General features: G+C 35.8%; 1 protein-coding gene across 13 annotated transcripts in view; it reads right to left on the bottom strand.

Annotated features, from left to right (window-relative positions):
* NAALADL2 (N-acetylated alpha-linked acidic dipeptidase like 2) overlaps positions 1 to 15,105 on the bottom strand; it is a 387,619-nt gene that overhangs the window by 147,680 nt on the left and 224,834 nt on the right. For all 13 annotated transcript variants that reach the window (XR_006169131.1, XR_006169130.1, XM_042820506.1 and 10 more), the window contains one exon: positions 3,395 to 3,514. Coding sequence is in view for 11 of the 13 variants with exons in the window: in XM_042820506.1 (XP_042676440.1) it covers positions 3,395 to 3,514 (120 nt within the window). In the remaining 2 variants the exon portion in view is untranslated. The remainder of the gene's footprint in view (positions 1 to 3,394; positions 3,515 to 15,105) is intronic.

The raw sequence follows: 15,105 nt of genomic DNA, 5'->3' as shown, positions 1-15,105 counted from the left end.
TTGACATTACTGTGTTGTTTTCTTTTCTGGAGAAAATAACACCAAAAAACAACAACACATCCCTCTAGCTTCCTTTATGTGCTCACAGTCATGACATACAGTCAGAGAAGCTTTAGGGCAGAGTACTGCACGCTGGTGAGGTGGTTTAATCAGTCTTTTTGTCACCACACATTTTATACCATTGAAAGAGGATGTTTGTGTCTACAGACACAGCAGGAAACTCAAGCTGCTCCTTCCAAGAAAGGTAATTTACACCACAAATGCAATTTGTTTCATCCCTAGTAATAAATTTAGCCATCTTTCCCCTTTTTATTCAAGAACGTAGTGAATGTGTTCTGATCTACTGTATGTAACTACTCACTGAAGTTCACCGATAACACAAGTTCCAGCAAAAGTAATTACTGTTTGTAGCAGATTTTCCTTTTAGCAGAATACTAGAAGGCAGTCACTTTCAATCTGAAGGTGGGAGAAAACAAGTATTTTCTCTGGAAGATGGTTCCAGAAGTTGTGCTTCATCTACAATTTAAATTTCTCTAGTTTCAGCTTTCACCTTAAGGAAGATTTTTTTGTTCCAAATCAAGCCCCTCTATACTCTGAAATTATCAGGCTCTTAAAAATGTTCTGGTTTGTAGCCAGGATCTGCTCTAGGAGTAATCAAAGAAGTCTGAAAATTGTAATCATGTCAGTGACTCTGCCTTCTTCCCGCTGTAACTTTCTCCAGCTTTTGAACCATTTCTATCATTCTTTCACCCCACTTTTAAGACTGCCATTGAATAATTTCAATATGGAGAGAGGGAACAAGTGAGACTTAAAAGCAAATAATACAAAAATACAAAAGATGAGACTAGGAAGAACATAGAAAAACAGTCTAGATGGCAGTAAAAGACAGAAAGGAAAAAAAAAAAGTACCCATGCAATAGAAAACTCAAAACTGAAAAACAAAGACAAGATTAAAAATTGTTATGAAGAGGAAACCTCGTCAGGCATCTTGGTGGAAATCTTATAAAAATAAGGCCCAAAACCTAAGAAAGATAATTGTACAATATAAGGTAGTAATAATGAGAAATTAAAGAACATTAAAATGTGAAAAATGCAAGTTGGACAGAAAAAATAGAAAAAACAAGATATATATACACATATACAGTGACACCTCTGTTATGACCTAGTGTTCTGTTTTAATGTGATGTAAAACCAAGCACGTGGACGACAGAGATAAGGAAAATAAAGGCAAAGGAAAGCATCTGCTACAACAGACTCAGTAAATACAGAAGCAAACTTCAGGGGAAAAGGCAGACAAGAAATGCATTCTGTGGTGAGATATGGCGCCCATTAAGACTAGCTGTTTAATGCAATCTTTCTCTTTTAGTTCAAATATTTCCTACAAAAGACTATTTCTATCCTCCCACATATTTTCCTCATATTTTTAAAAGATTATGGTCATTTCACAGCCAAAGAGGCACAATTTATACCCTAAAAAAGAGAGTTTACAACCTCAGAAAGAAGAAACAAGAAATAAAACCAAACTTTCTACGTGTGTGAGATGAGTACAGGTTTGAGGGATTGCTATATTTTCCCCTCACGACTTCAGCAACTGTTACTAAAGTGACATCAAATATATGTAGGTGACTGTCTCCTTAGTTGGATCAGCAGTGTGTTTTCAGTCAATCTCCTGATCATCAACACTGATCACACTTTGGTTCACATTATGCAACGCTCTGAATATGCAAAAATGGATAATTTTAAAAGAGCGAATGAGTGCTCAACTACTAATTAGCAAGCACTCCTTTGGACCAAACTGCTGTAGACATAGCAAAAATCCTAAGACAGTTGTCAGGATCAACTATCTTGCTCTGCTCCTTCAGCTCTACTACTTGGTAATTTAGACATAATAAGTGCATACAGAAATAGAATTAAATTGGTAAAAGTGTCTATTCCATAGACACTGTAACAACACTATTATAGCAAGCTTTGCCTCTTTATCAAATTCCTATTTTATGAGCTCCAACTGCTATTTCATTATTTTTGTCAGTTGGCATTGAAATACAGTATAAGATCCATCGGCGGAAACGATGCACAACAGCCAAGTTCCAGCAATGATAACTGACCTTTCACAAACTTAATTAGATTGCAGCTAAATAATGTAGACAAACAACTAAAGCTACTCAGTTGAAAATGGCATTTTTATTAAGACAAATATTATCCCTATTTTAAAAAAAAAAAACAAGTGCTTATTTTCTAAACCTGTGTTGTGGTCCCGATTGTACTTTCTCGTGGCTGACAGAGCAGATCCTGATTCTGTTAATTATAAGATCTGGAGTTTCTGTTGTTTTATAATTGCTACTGTGAATTGGGAATGAATTGTTTAATTATTTATCGGGCTAGTGTATTTTCTGAAAGGCAAAACAGTATTCTGCTTAGAAAATATTTGCAATAGAAAACAGTTACTTGATATTCAGGGTTTAAATGTGTTTTATATGTGGACTCCATTACATCTAATTTGCAAATGGACTGCCGAGCTCCAACTCAGTGCTCTCTGCCTGGGCTGGAGTAGGAGAATGAGCAAACACATATGCATGTACCCTTCTCCCTACATAGCTACAGCCAAAGAACAAAGAAAGGGAGGGAGTAGAAAAAGCATGCTCACTCTGAACCTATGGAAACTCAACCACAGGCAGGTAAATCCTGGTGAATTTACAAGATTAAAATAAAAAATTAAGAGAAGTAAGGATAAATGCCTGTCTGCTCGCACATTTTGCAGCAGAAACACCATGAAAATTAATGCTGTTCTCCAGCTCAGTCTCTCTCCCTCTGATGTGGTAAGGATGGAAGAAAGAAGTAGGGAAGGCAGTGGTACTTTGCCCACAGAACACGGCTGTATCATGTAACAACGAAATCAAGTTACAGTGTGATTTCTTAAACAAATCCAAAATCAATGAGATAGTCCTCCTATAGTGTATGCTATTGCTTACCTCACAATCTCAGTGCTTTCAGCAGCACATCCGTAGTGAGGGCAAAAGTGCTGCAGTTTAGACCTAGCCCCCCGGGACTGGAAACACTCTCAGAAGCTGAGGGTCAGGTGAGTACACAAAGTACTCTGCTTCTTCTACCAGCACACTCAACCTATAGCCAGCAGGTTAAGTGCTACATATAATAACATGGAAACAAGATTTCAGCAGCCTTACCTGTGCAGTTTTTTGCAAAGATGCAACGGCTGATTTCAGCTGCCTTCCCCCCGCCCCCCCACCTCATACTTTATTATTATTTTAAGGATTTCTTCATTTGCCAAAAGGCTTATAGTACACAGCTAAAACACAGCAGGATACTGGGATACTAAGATACGCAGCAAAACAAATGTTACATGTAAGAGGTACTGTAGATCAAGTGTAAAACTAACCTTATAAAGTAAAGGTGATTGTCCTAGCTTCAGAAGTGCAATTTTTTTGGTCACATTTGTAGCGGTTTGAATTCGCATCAAGTCTTCTATGGTCCCATACTGTATATCAACAAGTTCTGCCTGAAAGAGAAGACAAAATTCAGGGCATATTGATAACTATACAGCAGAGAGAGTGTTCATTCCACAGAAACAAAGTTATCTGTGTAATTACAAGCAGCTGGGAGTTCTGTTTAACCTTAGTTCTAATCACTGGAATAGGAAGACCTGTAAGAGCAAAGAGCTTGATAATTCAATCTGACAAATACATTTCTATCTTGGCAGTTTTCAAGCAATTCCTCGGCAGTGATAAAAATCAGAATTTTATTTCTTGCCAATAATAATTATAAATGCTGCTGATTTTGATGAGAATTCCTCCTCATTAGTTAAAGGAATGCAATTAGAACTATGTAAGGGATAATAACTAACCTGTACTTTACTTCCCTCTACTCTTTAAAGGAACCAAAGTCTTGTAAAGCATTTCAAGAAAGAGTGAACGATTTAGCAGGTCATGCGACAACACCTAGGTTTACACATTGTACCAATAGACAGTTTTATTATGGGGTCTTGAATGCTCATTGAGTAACCTTGAAGTACTTACTTATATGTTATCCAGCATTAGATAAAACATTTACAACAGATTATGCCACACTAATGCTTGAGCTTTTCTATTAATGCTTTTATATTATTTAAAATCACATCCAACTAACTACAAAGTCTTTACAGGATGATCTTTGGCACTTTAGTTAGAACAGCGCAAGAGTATGTGAAGCAGGGACAGTGATAGATAAAACATTCAAGAAGTGTTTCTAAAGATTTAGGAGGTATACATGTATTTATTTATTTATGTTTATATACATATATATATATATCTACATATATATATATGTATCTACATACACAAACAAAATTTAAGAGTAACCAGCTGCATTTGTCTGGCACATATATAGCAATTGTCGAAGACCAAGTATGAAGATAATTAGTTTTGTATGCTGATTTCAGAACACCAAAGAAAATCTTGTACCTCTAAACCCTTTGCACCGTTTTCACATAAAATACAAACAAGACAACACAAAGATATTACACAAACATTTAAAAAAATAAAACGAGACGAGCAGTACAGGATGGAAAATTTCTCTTTCATTTCAGTTTCAGTAACCATGGACTCACTGCCAAAGTCAACAGTTCTGATTTTAGACATCTTCACACAAACTGTTTAAATTCTTCCAACAGTTATTCTGGCAGTGTAGGATGTGTGAAATTTCACTAGATTCCTAAACACAGGTATTTTAAGAAAGTGTTTACTCTTATACAATTCTATCTGAACGTTATGAGCTTGTGCTTTAACACCTGAATTGAATTCATAAATTTCTTTCTTGCCAAAGTCCATGTCTTCTTAAACACATTTCATTAAATTTTCAAGTTAACAAGTTTCTAAGTCCACAGCATGTCATCAGTGCTGTATAAACAGTCTTTAGAAAGCTCAACCAAAGGAATTAAACACTTCTGTAACAGTAAACACCAGATTTTACACCAGGTACTGAAATGTAAGAGCAAAAAATCGTGCACTTCATACAGAATTTCTTTTTTTAAACACGTGGGTTTTCACTACATAAAGAACATGAAAACTATTTAATATAAAAAATCAAATCATGACTATAAGCTGAAATACAATATAAACTTTCCCGTGTGATTGTTATATTGAAAAGTATGACAAAATCACATGAATTAAGTTTTGGTTCTATTGCAAGCTACGATATGTTTTACTTAATTTGACGCTCCTGTCTGAAAAGATCTCACAGAATTAATGTAGTTATGCACAGTTCATCTCAAAAGAAGAAAAGGAATTAATTCATCAGCCTACTTCCCAGAAGTTCTCACACATTTGCCTTATTTTGTAGAACTTGGCTTTATTTTCGTTTGTACCTACAGAAGTCACTGAAGCGAAATAATTATTGGTCTCAAAAGTCTTACAGTTTGAGAGCTTATCTATGAGTTGATTTCTGGGGAGACCTCTAATCCCTTTGGACCCAACGCTTTTACCAATTACCCCCAAACAAACTGAAATCAGGGCTTTCATCACTCATTTGAGAAACTGCACTGCCTTTTCCTGAGGCAAAATCAATACACAAAGGTATGACATAATGGAGTATCAAATCATTTGCTTCAACAGCGTGTCTGTGTGAAAATGCGATGCCTGCTCATATTCACAAGCCTCTTCATGTTATTTTTGCTAGCTGCTCCTCCAGGGTGCTATCCACCATTCTGTAAAGAAGAATACTGCATGTTCGCACAATTATTAATCTATTTAGTGACTGCTGTTCGTTAATTTATGGATGCAAACCACACTTTCAAGTGCTGCTTGCTGGTCCTTTCCAAGTACTATACTGACTCTACAAGAGAAAAGTTTTTAAGATTCCTACTTCTTCCTTTTTTGTACACCTGAAATCAATGTACAATTTGTAATACATAGAGAATCATTCATCTCTAATTAATTACATACTATACCGCAACACGAGCTCAGAGTAGTCAGTTTTGCTCTTACTGTAAGTGCTGGGGCTCAACCAATTTGATCCTTTATTTCTAGTATGAAAGATTAAAAGTATAATTTCAAAATAATGTTAGAGAAAAGTATATTAAGCCAAAAAGTGCTACTCTATCAATCATCTGCTGAGAAATAGCTATTTATGTTGCATGAAGTTCTGTTTTAGTCACAACAGTCTTAACTCAAAAAAATAATGAATAAAGATTAGCTTTTTTTTTTTTTTTTTTTTTCCTGTTTTAGAAATGCTTACAATGGGAAATATTTCTCATTTTATAGATCCCAGATTTAAGAAAGTAGAATACCCCACCTGCAGTAACCCATGCTTGATATATTGCTTTCCTTTGGTAGGATAATTTTATTCACAAAACAAAAAAGAACTCATCCTTTTATCAGATGCTGAAAAAGAGCACTTGTATACTTGATTTAGATACGGGAGAGTAAATCCTCTTACCTTAAACTAGAAAACGACTAAACAATGAGCTGTTTTATCCATTTGAATTGGGTACTTACTCTTCAAATTGCTATGCTGTTTCAAAGGTACGACTATTTCGGAGCAAATTGTGATGTGCAATATGGAGTTCAGAAGTATTCCCCCACGCGTGAAATGAAGTAAGGGTAAGTAATAAAACAAACATTTCTAGGAAAAGTAATTATTTTATGTTAGACTTATTATTAGTTTCTAAATCCCAAGATGATGCTCAATGACTTGTAAACATTCCATCTTAAAAATTATGATAAAAAACCCACAAAATCTGCAAAGTCAAGCATTTTGAAAATGCCATGATCAGGGAAGCCAAGGGTCTTTTCTCAGTCTCTTTTACTTCTCTCCAAAATTAAAGAGAATAAAAAGCATTCTTCACCCGGTCAAGGGTAGAAAAAAGAAAAAAAACAATAGCTAGCTCTTAGAAAAGACAAGTATTCGTAACTGTATGAAGCAAGTGGCAGTTGGAATCCTGAAGTCATCATATGCAATCTTAAAAATTCGCTTTCTTAGCAAATACTATCAGAATTAAAAATGTAAAGAACAAGTTAAATAGATCAAAAATAGATGAGAGAGGGATAGAAGCAGACAGAAACAGATGAAGAAACTGTCAGTATTTTACAAAGCTGAATGCTACGTATACAATTTATTTAGGACAATTACTCATCAGAATTAAGACAATTTACCTAAAGAAAACGATGGACCAATACCTCAGTCCATTGTGTGTTCACACATACTACATCCTCTTATTTCATTCAAATCTATGACCTTCATATGTCCCTCTATATTCAGCTACTGTTTTTAGGCTGTCGACCCAATAAAGGTAACAAATGTGTGACCAATCACAGATAAATGACCTCCAACTATTCCTCCTGACAAATGTAAAAACTTAAAAGTACATTTGCAAATCATATTGGAGCAGACAGTAGTTTGTGATCAGCACCTGAGATTGAATTTTATTAAACACTTCACTATAATTCATTTGCACAGCACTGAAACTGCGATTGAAGGCAACATTCAGCACAGTATAAAAGTAAATTCAAGCTGGCTGTAGATTAAAGTTGGACATCAACAAATACACAGAATACTCTGCAAACATAAAAGCATTTCTTCACTAAAATTAGGAAAAAGAAAAGAAATAACTGTTGTGTCCAAGCATGCCAACTCATTTGTCAGTATAAGTTCTCTTACACTTTCTGTTGGGGATGCTTCTCCCATTATAGCCAAAAGCATGCAGCTGATACCCAATGAACCACAGCTGTCTCCCTCTAATTGCTACCACCCAAACCTCCCTCTTTGCCCTTGTTTGAGTAGCCAGAGACAAAATGAACTACCCAGTCATAACAGAACCTGGATGGAGAATTAAAAGACCTGTGTTGGTAGGTTTTGCAGCATACGTCTCATTACCACCTCCGGTTTAACTGAAGAGCTGAAAGCACAACTAAAAGTGGCTGCAGCCTAACTATTGAGGCCTCTTACAGTAATGGCACTCAATACAAGTGAAATCAGCCTGCTGTTTTGTGGTTAGGATTCACTGAAGCCAAGAGCAAACACAGTAAGTTTGGTTTCCTCTTGCTAGGTTCAGCATTGCCAAAACAGAAAAAGATGAAAGAAAGCGTGACCATACAATCAGTAATATTTAGAATTACATTTGATGCACGATGTCTGGGCAGACTTGAATCACAAAATTTGAGTGTTGCTCCAGATAACGTCATATGTTTGGGGTCATTATTAAATGCCTATTTGTTCACTAAATAAAGTATTTAGTCGTCTTCAAACAGATTGATGAAATTCTTTTGTGCTTTTTTGCACCTTACACTGCAAGCTTTTTTTACTTCAATATTCATATTCACCCACTGAAATATCAGAGTAATTCCATATGATCCTCAATGCCAACTAACAGTCAGAAAGGATTCTTTGTGTCTAGATTTTATCATGTAAAATTGCAGTAACATCTAAAATTGTAATTTGTTCAAGAGTGCAATACCAAAACAAGAGGAAACAATTATGTCCCTCAGCCTCAGAGTTTGACCTCACAGAGCAAATTTAGTTGCTGACACATTTCAGGTGCTCTTTCCTCCCCTCACCATATGTGGCAACACAGCTCCATTCCAGGCAGTAATGTTCCTACAGGTTGCTTGTGCTGTTCCAGTATCGTTTTTAGACACTGGAGTTTAACTTGTTGGCTTGCTTGCTCTTTATAGTTTATAGCAGGTGTTCTTATCCTGCTATCACCCATGGAGACTGAATTAAGATCGAAGCCTTTTTATAGCCTACAGAAAAGAACCTCTTCTGTGTTTTATGGTTACAGAGCCCCAGATAAATCTGAGTTGGCATAGTCTGTCCCCTGTTGATAATACTTATCCAGTAGACTCCTCCCAATACATCTATTTTGAACTTTATTTTTCCTTCTTTTCATTTGTTTTTACTTTTTCGCCCTCTGCTCATGATTACATTCTTCCAGTTTCCCTTAAGCAGAAGGAAAAATTAATATCTAAGTGTAATTTTTTAATTCATGATATTCAGTGAGATATCCAATGTGGCAAGCCTCGTTTTTTCATCTTTTCTAATTAGATTAAAATACTTATCTACTTTTTAGGTATTCTGAAGTCAAACATTTTCTTCAGTCGTATAAAAATTGATATTTATTCTAAAATCTCTAAGAACATTGCTTTGGTTATAAAACACTGAAGGACACAACATCATTCGAGGCTTGAAAACCCATCAGAAATTTCATTATCCTAAGCCTTCATTAAGTGGTGCTGAATGCCTGTCATCTCACAAAACTCGCTAGTGGCAAAATTTAAAATTCTGGTGATTCTTTCTTATATATGAAATGAAAGCCACATTGATCATATTTTCCTAAGAAGAAACAGTAATTTGTATTTGCCAGCCTATTTGGTTGAGCTTACTCAGGATAGCTGTTCATGCAAATATACATTTATAAATCATGCAGACTGAGGAAAAGCTACCAAAACAATCAGAATTGTTTAACCACAATACTACATTTAAATAAAAAAAAAATCATAAAATGTACATGGTGAATTATAATGCTGTAATTTAAACCTGGCCTTAATATTTCCAGAGAAACTGTTTTATATCAAAATCCGTCTCCACAACGTCAGAGTTCAGCAAATTCTAAAGGCCAGACTGCGGGAAAGGACAAGTTTTATTGTTTACTCTCTGACACGAACCATCCAGACGCTGAAGACCATCGTCATTTAAAGGCCTTTTTATCATCTATATGGAATAAAAATATATATATAACCACTACAGGAAAGAATTCTCTATATGTTAAAGCCTAGGGAAGATGCTTGCACCTTTGAGAAATGCCTGGAAGCTTCATATACACACAGCCACTGCAGGCTGTGGCACAAGCTGCCAGATAGACTGCTAAGGCAGGGATGGGTCAGTCCCTAGCAGAGCAGGAGGGCCCCAAGGCCAAGTACCCCAAGGCACCAATATCTCCTTGCTCTGCTTTTTCATGGGATCTCCATGAAAAACAACAAAATGTGAGTTTACGCCTACACAACTCAAGAAAGAAAATAATCTCCTGTCTAAAATGACAGGCCATAAAAATAGTGTCAAGAGAATGCAAACACTATCAGAGACAGAATGTGTGCGTCAACCAATGTGAAATATTGCACGGAAGTGCTTTTGAATCTTTTCAAGTGCAGCTGAAATATGTCATTTAATAACTTTAATATTTTAATTTCTTAGAGGCTAGTGTATCAGTTTTGTTAAATTCCTTCACCTTCAGAGCTGGCCTGGTTGTGTAAACAAAAAAAAAATCTAGAAAATAACCTTACAATATTCAGGGTTCCAATTTTTGCCATTTTAAAATTGCACAAATTTCAAAGGATGAGAAGCCTGTTTTAGCCAACCAACTCTCATCCTACTGCATGCATAATATACAGAAATATATATACTGGCTCTATTTCTACGTATGCTTGCTATACACACAGAAAACATATGCTGCTGTTACTGTATGTACTTTGAAACAGAAGGATAAAGAGGACACCTACTTCAAAAATGCAGATAAGCACATCTATGCACAAGAGGTTATCCATTCCATCTTGAACTTGATTTTTCACAGTATAATAAACACTCTTTTACACAGAACTTGTAGCCATCACTTGGCCAAACGTCACAGACTGAACATAATGAGAGAGATGGCAAACCATATAGTGCTGTAAACACATCAGGGAGTTAAAGCAGCATTTTGTCAAAACTGGAGAACTAGACATGTAGTTGCAAAAAGGAAGATGACACCTTTCATATCTGGTGTGAACTCTGGTATCCAAAAGCAATAGATAATTGTATAGGTCTACAAATTGTCCTTTTAGGAAACAAGCTGAAAAATATACTCTAGAATTACAAATACATTTGGATGGAAGAAAGAGGCTCCAATGAGAATAGTGAGTGATAATGAATTCAAGTGGACAAAATGATTGACCAAGGCAAATACAAAAAAGGGCTACATGTGAGAATAGTGAAACTCTGTGATTGAAGCAATAGATATTTTCATTTTCAATTATGTAACATTCTGGATATTAAACCTTACAAGAAACACATAAGCTTATGATTCAGGTATCACATATTTAACATTGTTGTAGGAATAAAAGTTCTTCATTCTTCCAGGCATTCTGATTTCGTTTTCAAAAATGAACTGCCAGTTGGTCATTAACTGTGACTCTATGGTGTCACTGTTCACTTTTAAGTAAGCTGAAATTCTTTCTTCTTTCAGAAATGGTTGGCCTTCAATTTTTAACTCTTTATTTTTGTGAGCAATGGAAGGAATTAAGCAGGAATTCAGGATAGGGCTCTGTCAGGTACCCTTGCTATAGTGCAATTAGTAGCTTGCCTTTGCGTACATTAAGGCAATAATATTTCTGAGTTGTGCCAAATTTCACACAGACGTTCTCAGAGTTCATCTCTACTAACGTGTGAGCAGGAACTCCAATGAGAATTTGTGAACTTGCTTCCTACGCTCTCAGGAGGGACAGAAAATCCTGTAAAAGAAAGGAAATCCCATGCAAAGGACAGGAATTGCTCCATTTTAGAAGAGACCAGTGAATTGTTCACTCTGTATAGAGTGTTTTGATACATTACATCTCAAATGAAAGATGTTTACATTACTAAAAATACATGGGAAAGACTGCAAGGATACTGCAACCCAGACAACTTGATGGGAGGAAGGAGTAATCTACTGTTGCCCCGTTGGAGCTCCAGAGCTTCCCTGATCTTCCACAGCCTGCATTCCAGGTCACTTTTTTACAGCAGTAGAGAGTTGCTCAGTATTACTGTAGCAGTACTTTACAGAATAGTTTTCAATAAAAGCAGTTAGAGACATTATTAGAGAACTACTAGACGCCACAGAGATCTGCACTCAACTCTTCCTCTTGCCCTGGTATGATTTCTCCTGCACGAGATGTTAAATAACCAACAGAAAGGAACTGAAAACCGACAGGTCAGCATGTACTGTCATAAATGCTGTTTCAAACACAAGTTTTCATACTCCATCAACAAGAAGCCCACTTTCTGGATTTCTATAATCACAAGAAACTTTGTCGTCTGTACAGAAAAATGAAAAATTATACAAGTCTACGTGCCTTAAGAAAACAACAACAAGGCCATCAGGAATACACCTGAATGAGCAGTCTTTGTCCATCAGTTTGCATGGACAAGAATTCTTGATGTCTAGTCTGCATCACATTACATGACACAAACATTTTCTTTTAGTCTTCAGATATCAGGGATTTTTTAGATAAAAGGATATGTATAAATAAATACAATTTTTTTTGGAATAAAAATTTTAGTTAGAAGACTGATATAGAAACTTATTTGCCAGTAATATTATTTCCAGTTTTCCATGCTACTTCAACCTACAAAATACTCCTCTAGCAAAGATTGTGTCTGGCAAGCTGTGACCCATAGAAGAAGGAACATCTCTCCCCAGAGACAACACACGGGAGCTTTCCTGCATATTTAAGGAGCTTTGCTCTCTAACAGTTGAAGTTGTTGCCAGACCAATTCTATCCTTATTCTCCTCTGTCTGCCTCTTGAAGACACCAGTGTGAAGCAGTGAATCTTACAGGAGACAAGACTAAGTCTATAAAGTAACATAATTCAGCGGAAGGAAGATAAATTCCTCGAAGCATCTCCTTTCTCAAACACACCTACTCTCGGGTCAGTCACAAGCTGGTGATGGATCATTCACTTTCTCTTTGAACTGCAGAGCATGGGAACATAAGAAATAATTATGAGGATAGGACAGATATTTCTCATGATTAATTCACATTAAGGCCGCCTTAATGAATGAGATAAACACAGTAACTAATATCCATTACATGAGATGTTAGGCACTAGATTTATTTCAACTTAGATGCGATTGCATATTGAACAAAACAAAAAAAAAACCCAAAACCCTAGGGATTCCCAATTCTAGCAAAAGGAAAAGTCAATGTATTTTCGTCTTTGTTCACCATTCCTTTTTTATTTTTTCTTTTTAAATTTGGGATACATCCCTCCCAGGATTGAGGCTTGCACTGCTGGTTGCAGTTGTAAGTGCTGTATTTCCAACCAGCTCAAAAGTAAATTTTTGAGAGAGGATTCTTCTCAAGACATTTTAGTCCACAGTTCACATACACACCCAATACACTCCTACAAATGCATCTGGATACCAAACTTAGACTTGTCTATGGTTAGAAACGGAGTCATCATTCAGTTCTTACGTATTTTTTGAACCAGCTGTACCAGAGCAGAGACCACATTCTGCAGATTTTTTTCATCCTGCTCTGAAAGGTTTTCAAAACACATTTGCTTCAAAGTGCTTCCTTTACTAGAGGCCTTCTTAGCTTTTTGGCTTTCCTTACTATTAAGGTTCTATGTCCAGGTTTATACCATTCCCGAAAGCACTCTCTAAGATAGTTCATTCTTTGCTCTTTTATACCAAAATTCTTCAAATAAAGATTTCTCACAAAATTATCTAAAATCTGTCCTCACCAAATAACTCTTCTCACAGTAGTTTTATCCTCAGCTAGCTTAGGCTGCATTTACAACTCATGCTTCTTTTTCACATACCACTCTTCTCACCTGGTCATCTTAGAAAATTGTATTTGGACTTATCATATCCTAAGACAGAAAAAAGAAATCTGGAGACTTGTTTTGGATTCTCAGCGCTATTGCATTTGGAAACATTTCAAAAAGATCTTGACAAAGAGAAAAAAGAAGTCCTGTAGAGAAGCACTGAACAAGTTAATTTAGTTACATTAAAGGAAATCCATCTAGTAAGACTCTGGCAAAAATATTTCCATTTGATTTGGGCTACCTTCGCATTTAAGTTTGCACCATTAACAAGAAGTGAGCACGAAAGATAAGACACACTGGGCAGTTATCAACCCAGACATCAATTGAACTCGACAGGAAATTTTAATCATGCAATAAAATTACTGAAGTGAAAAATATTTCCCTGAGTCATGCATCTACACAAATGTGTCCATGTGACTATCAACAGAAAAAAAAACCTAAACTCTGAATGAAATTATCAGAACTCTCCTTAATTTCAACAAGAATTTTACTTTCACTGAAAGCTGAATAAAGAACCAAATCTATTTCCAATGTTTTCACTGTTCTCACCCTTCAGTTTTGAACCATGCAAAGGGAATATATGTAACGTTTATGGTTCAGCATTGCTCCAATTTTTACAGAGGTTTTATTGAAAAATGCCTTTGGCTGATTATGTGCAATGGCTTGGAAGTACTCAGTGATCTGTTATGCCTATGGATACAAGATGCCTCACCTTTTGCTCTTTTGCATTGGAAAAAAAACTCCATTATTGACACTATTATTAAAATGTCATTACTAATATTTTATTACTAAAACGTGATTATGATATCCACTAACAACTGTAAAGCAGTAAAAAGTGGTAGTAGCCATGTACATCTTTGAAATCCTGACCCTCAATGATACAAAAATCATGCAGCAGTGTTAACTGGACTCTTATGCGTGATGAGCCGCTATTATTTTAGGGAGCTGTACAACTTTATTTAGGAATGGTTATATGATACATGGCAGAAAACTGACAGGATACTCTGCAGGAAATCTTTTCAATGATCATTTCTGTAGTTCTTGACTGGAATTTTAAATTACACAACCTTCACATTACATTTCACAGTTTTCTATATGTAATTATAATGGAATGGCAGCTATACTGTAGTTAATGCTAACCGTTGTTTTCTGTTTAAAGGTCAAGTTATTCCAAAATCCATATTCTTAGCGAGATTGTCTTGAAAAATTTGCTGTGCCTACTTAGCATGCAGAACAGTGGTCTAAGTTATGATTATTTGTGGAAGAGGCTTCTGAAAAAAACTCCTCTATAAATTAAGGATAAATAAGGTTCCTCCAAAATATCTAAATGTTAACAAAGTTGCATGATTTTTCTCATTTGTGTATGTGTTACTCAACCTATAGCCCTTGCCATCTGCAAACTGATTGCAATTGCTAGGGATTCATTTTAGCTAGTACACGTCTCTTCAGAGAAGAAATTTTAGAAAATGTTAATAAAGATAATAATGAACTAAATTGGCATGCCTAAAGGAATTAGATGTACAGATGTATGAAGATTCCCCCAGCTTGATATTTTGCACC

The sequence above is a fragment of the Centrocercus urophasianus genome, unplaced genomic scaffold (genome assembly GCF_019232065.1).
Source record: "Centrocercus urophasianus isolate 14NV4802_14NV808 unplaced genomic scaffold, USGS_Curo_1.0 seq_19, whole genome shotgun sequence".
Lineage (NCBI taxonomy): Eukaryota > Metazoa > Chordata > Aves > Galliformes > Phasianidae > Centrocercus > Centrocercus urophasianus.
The sequence above is the reverse complement of the archived record's forward strand: the minus strand, read 5'-3'. Positions and strand labels throughout refer to the sequence as shown.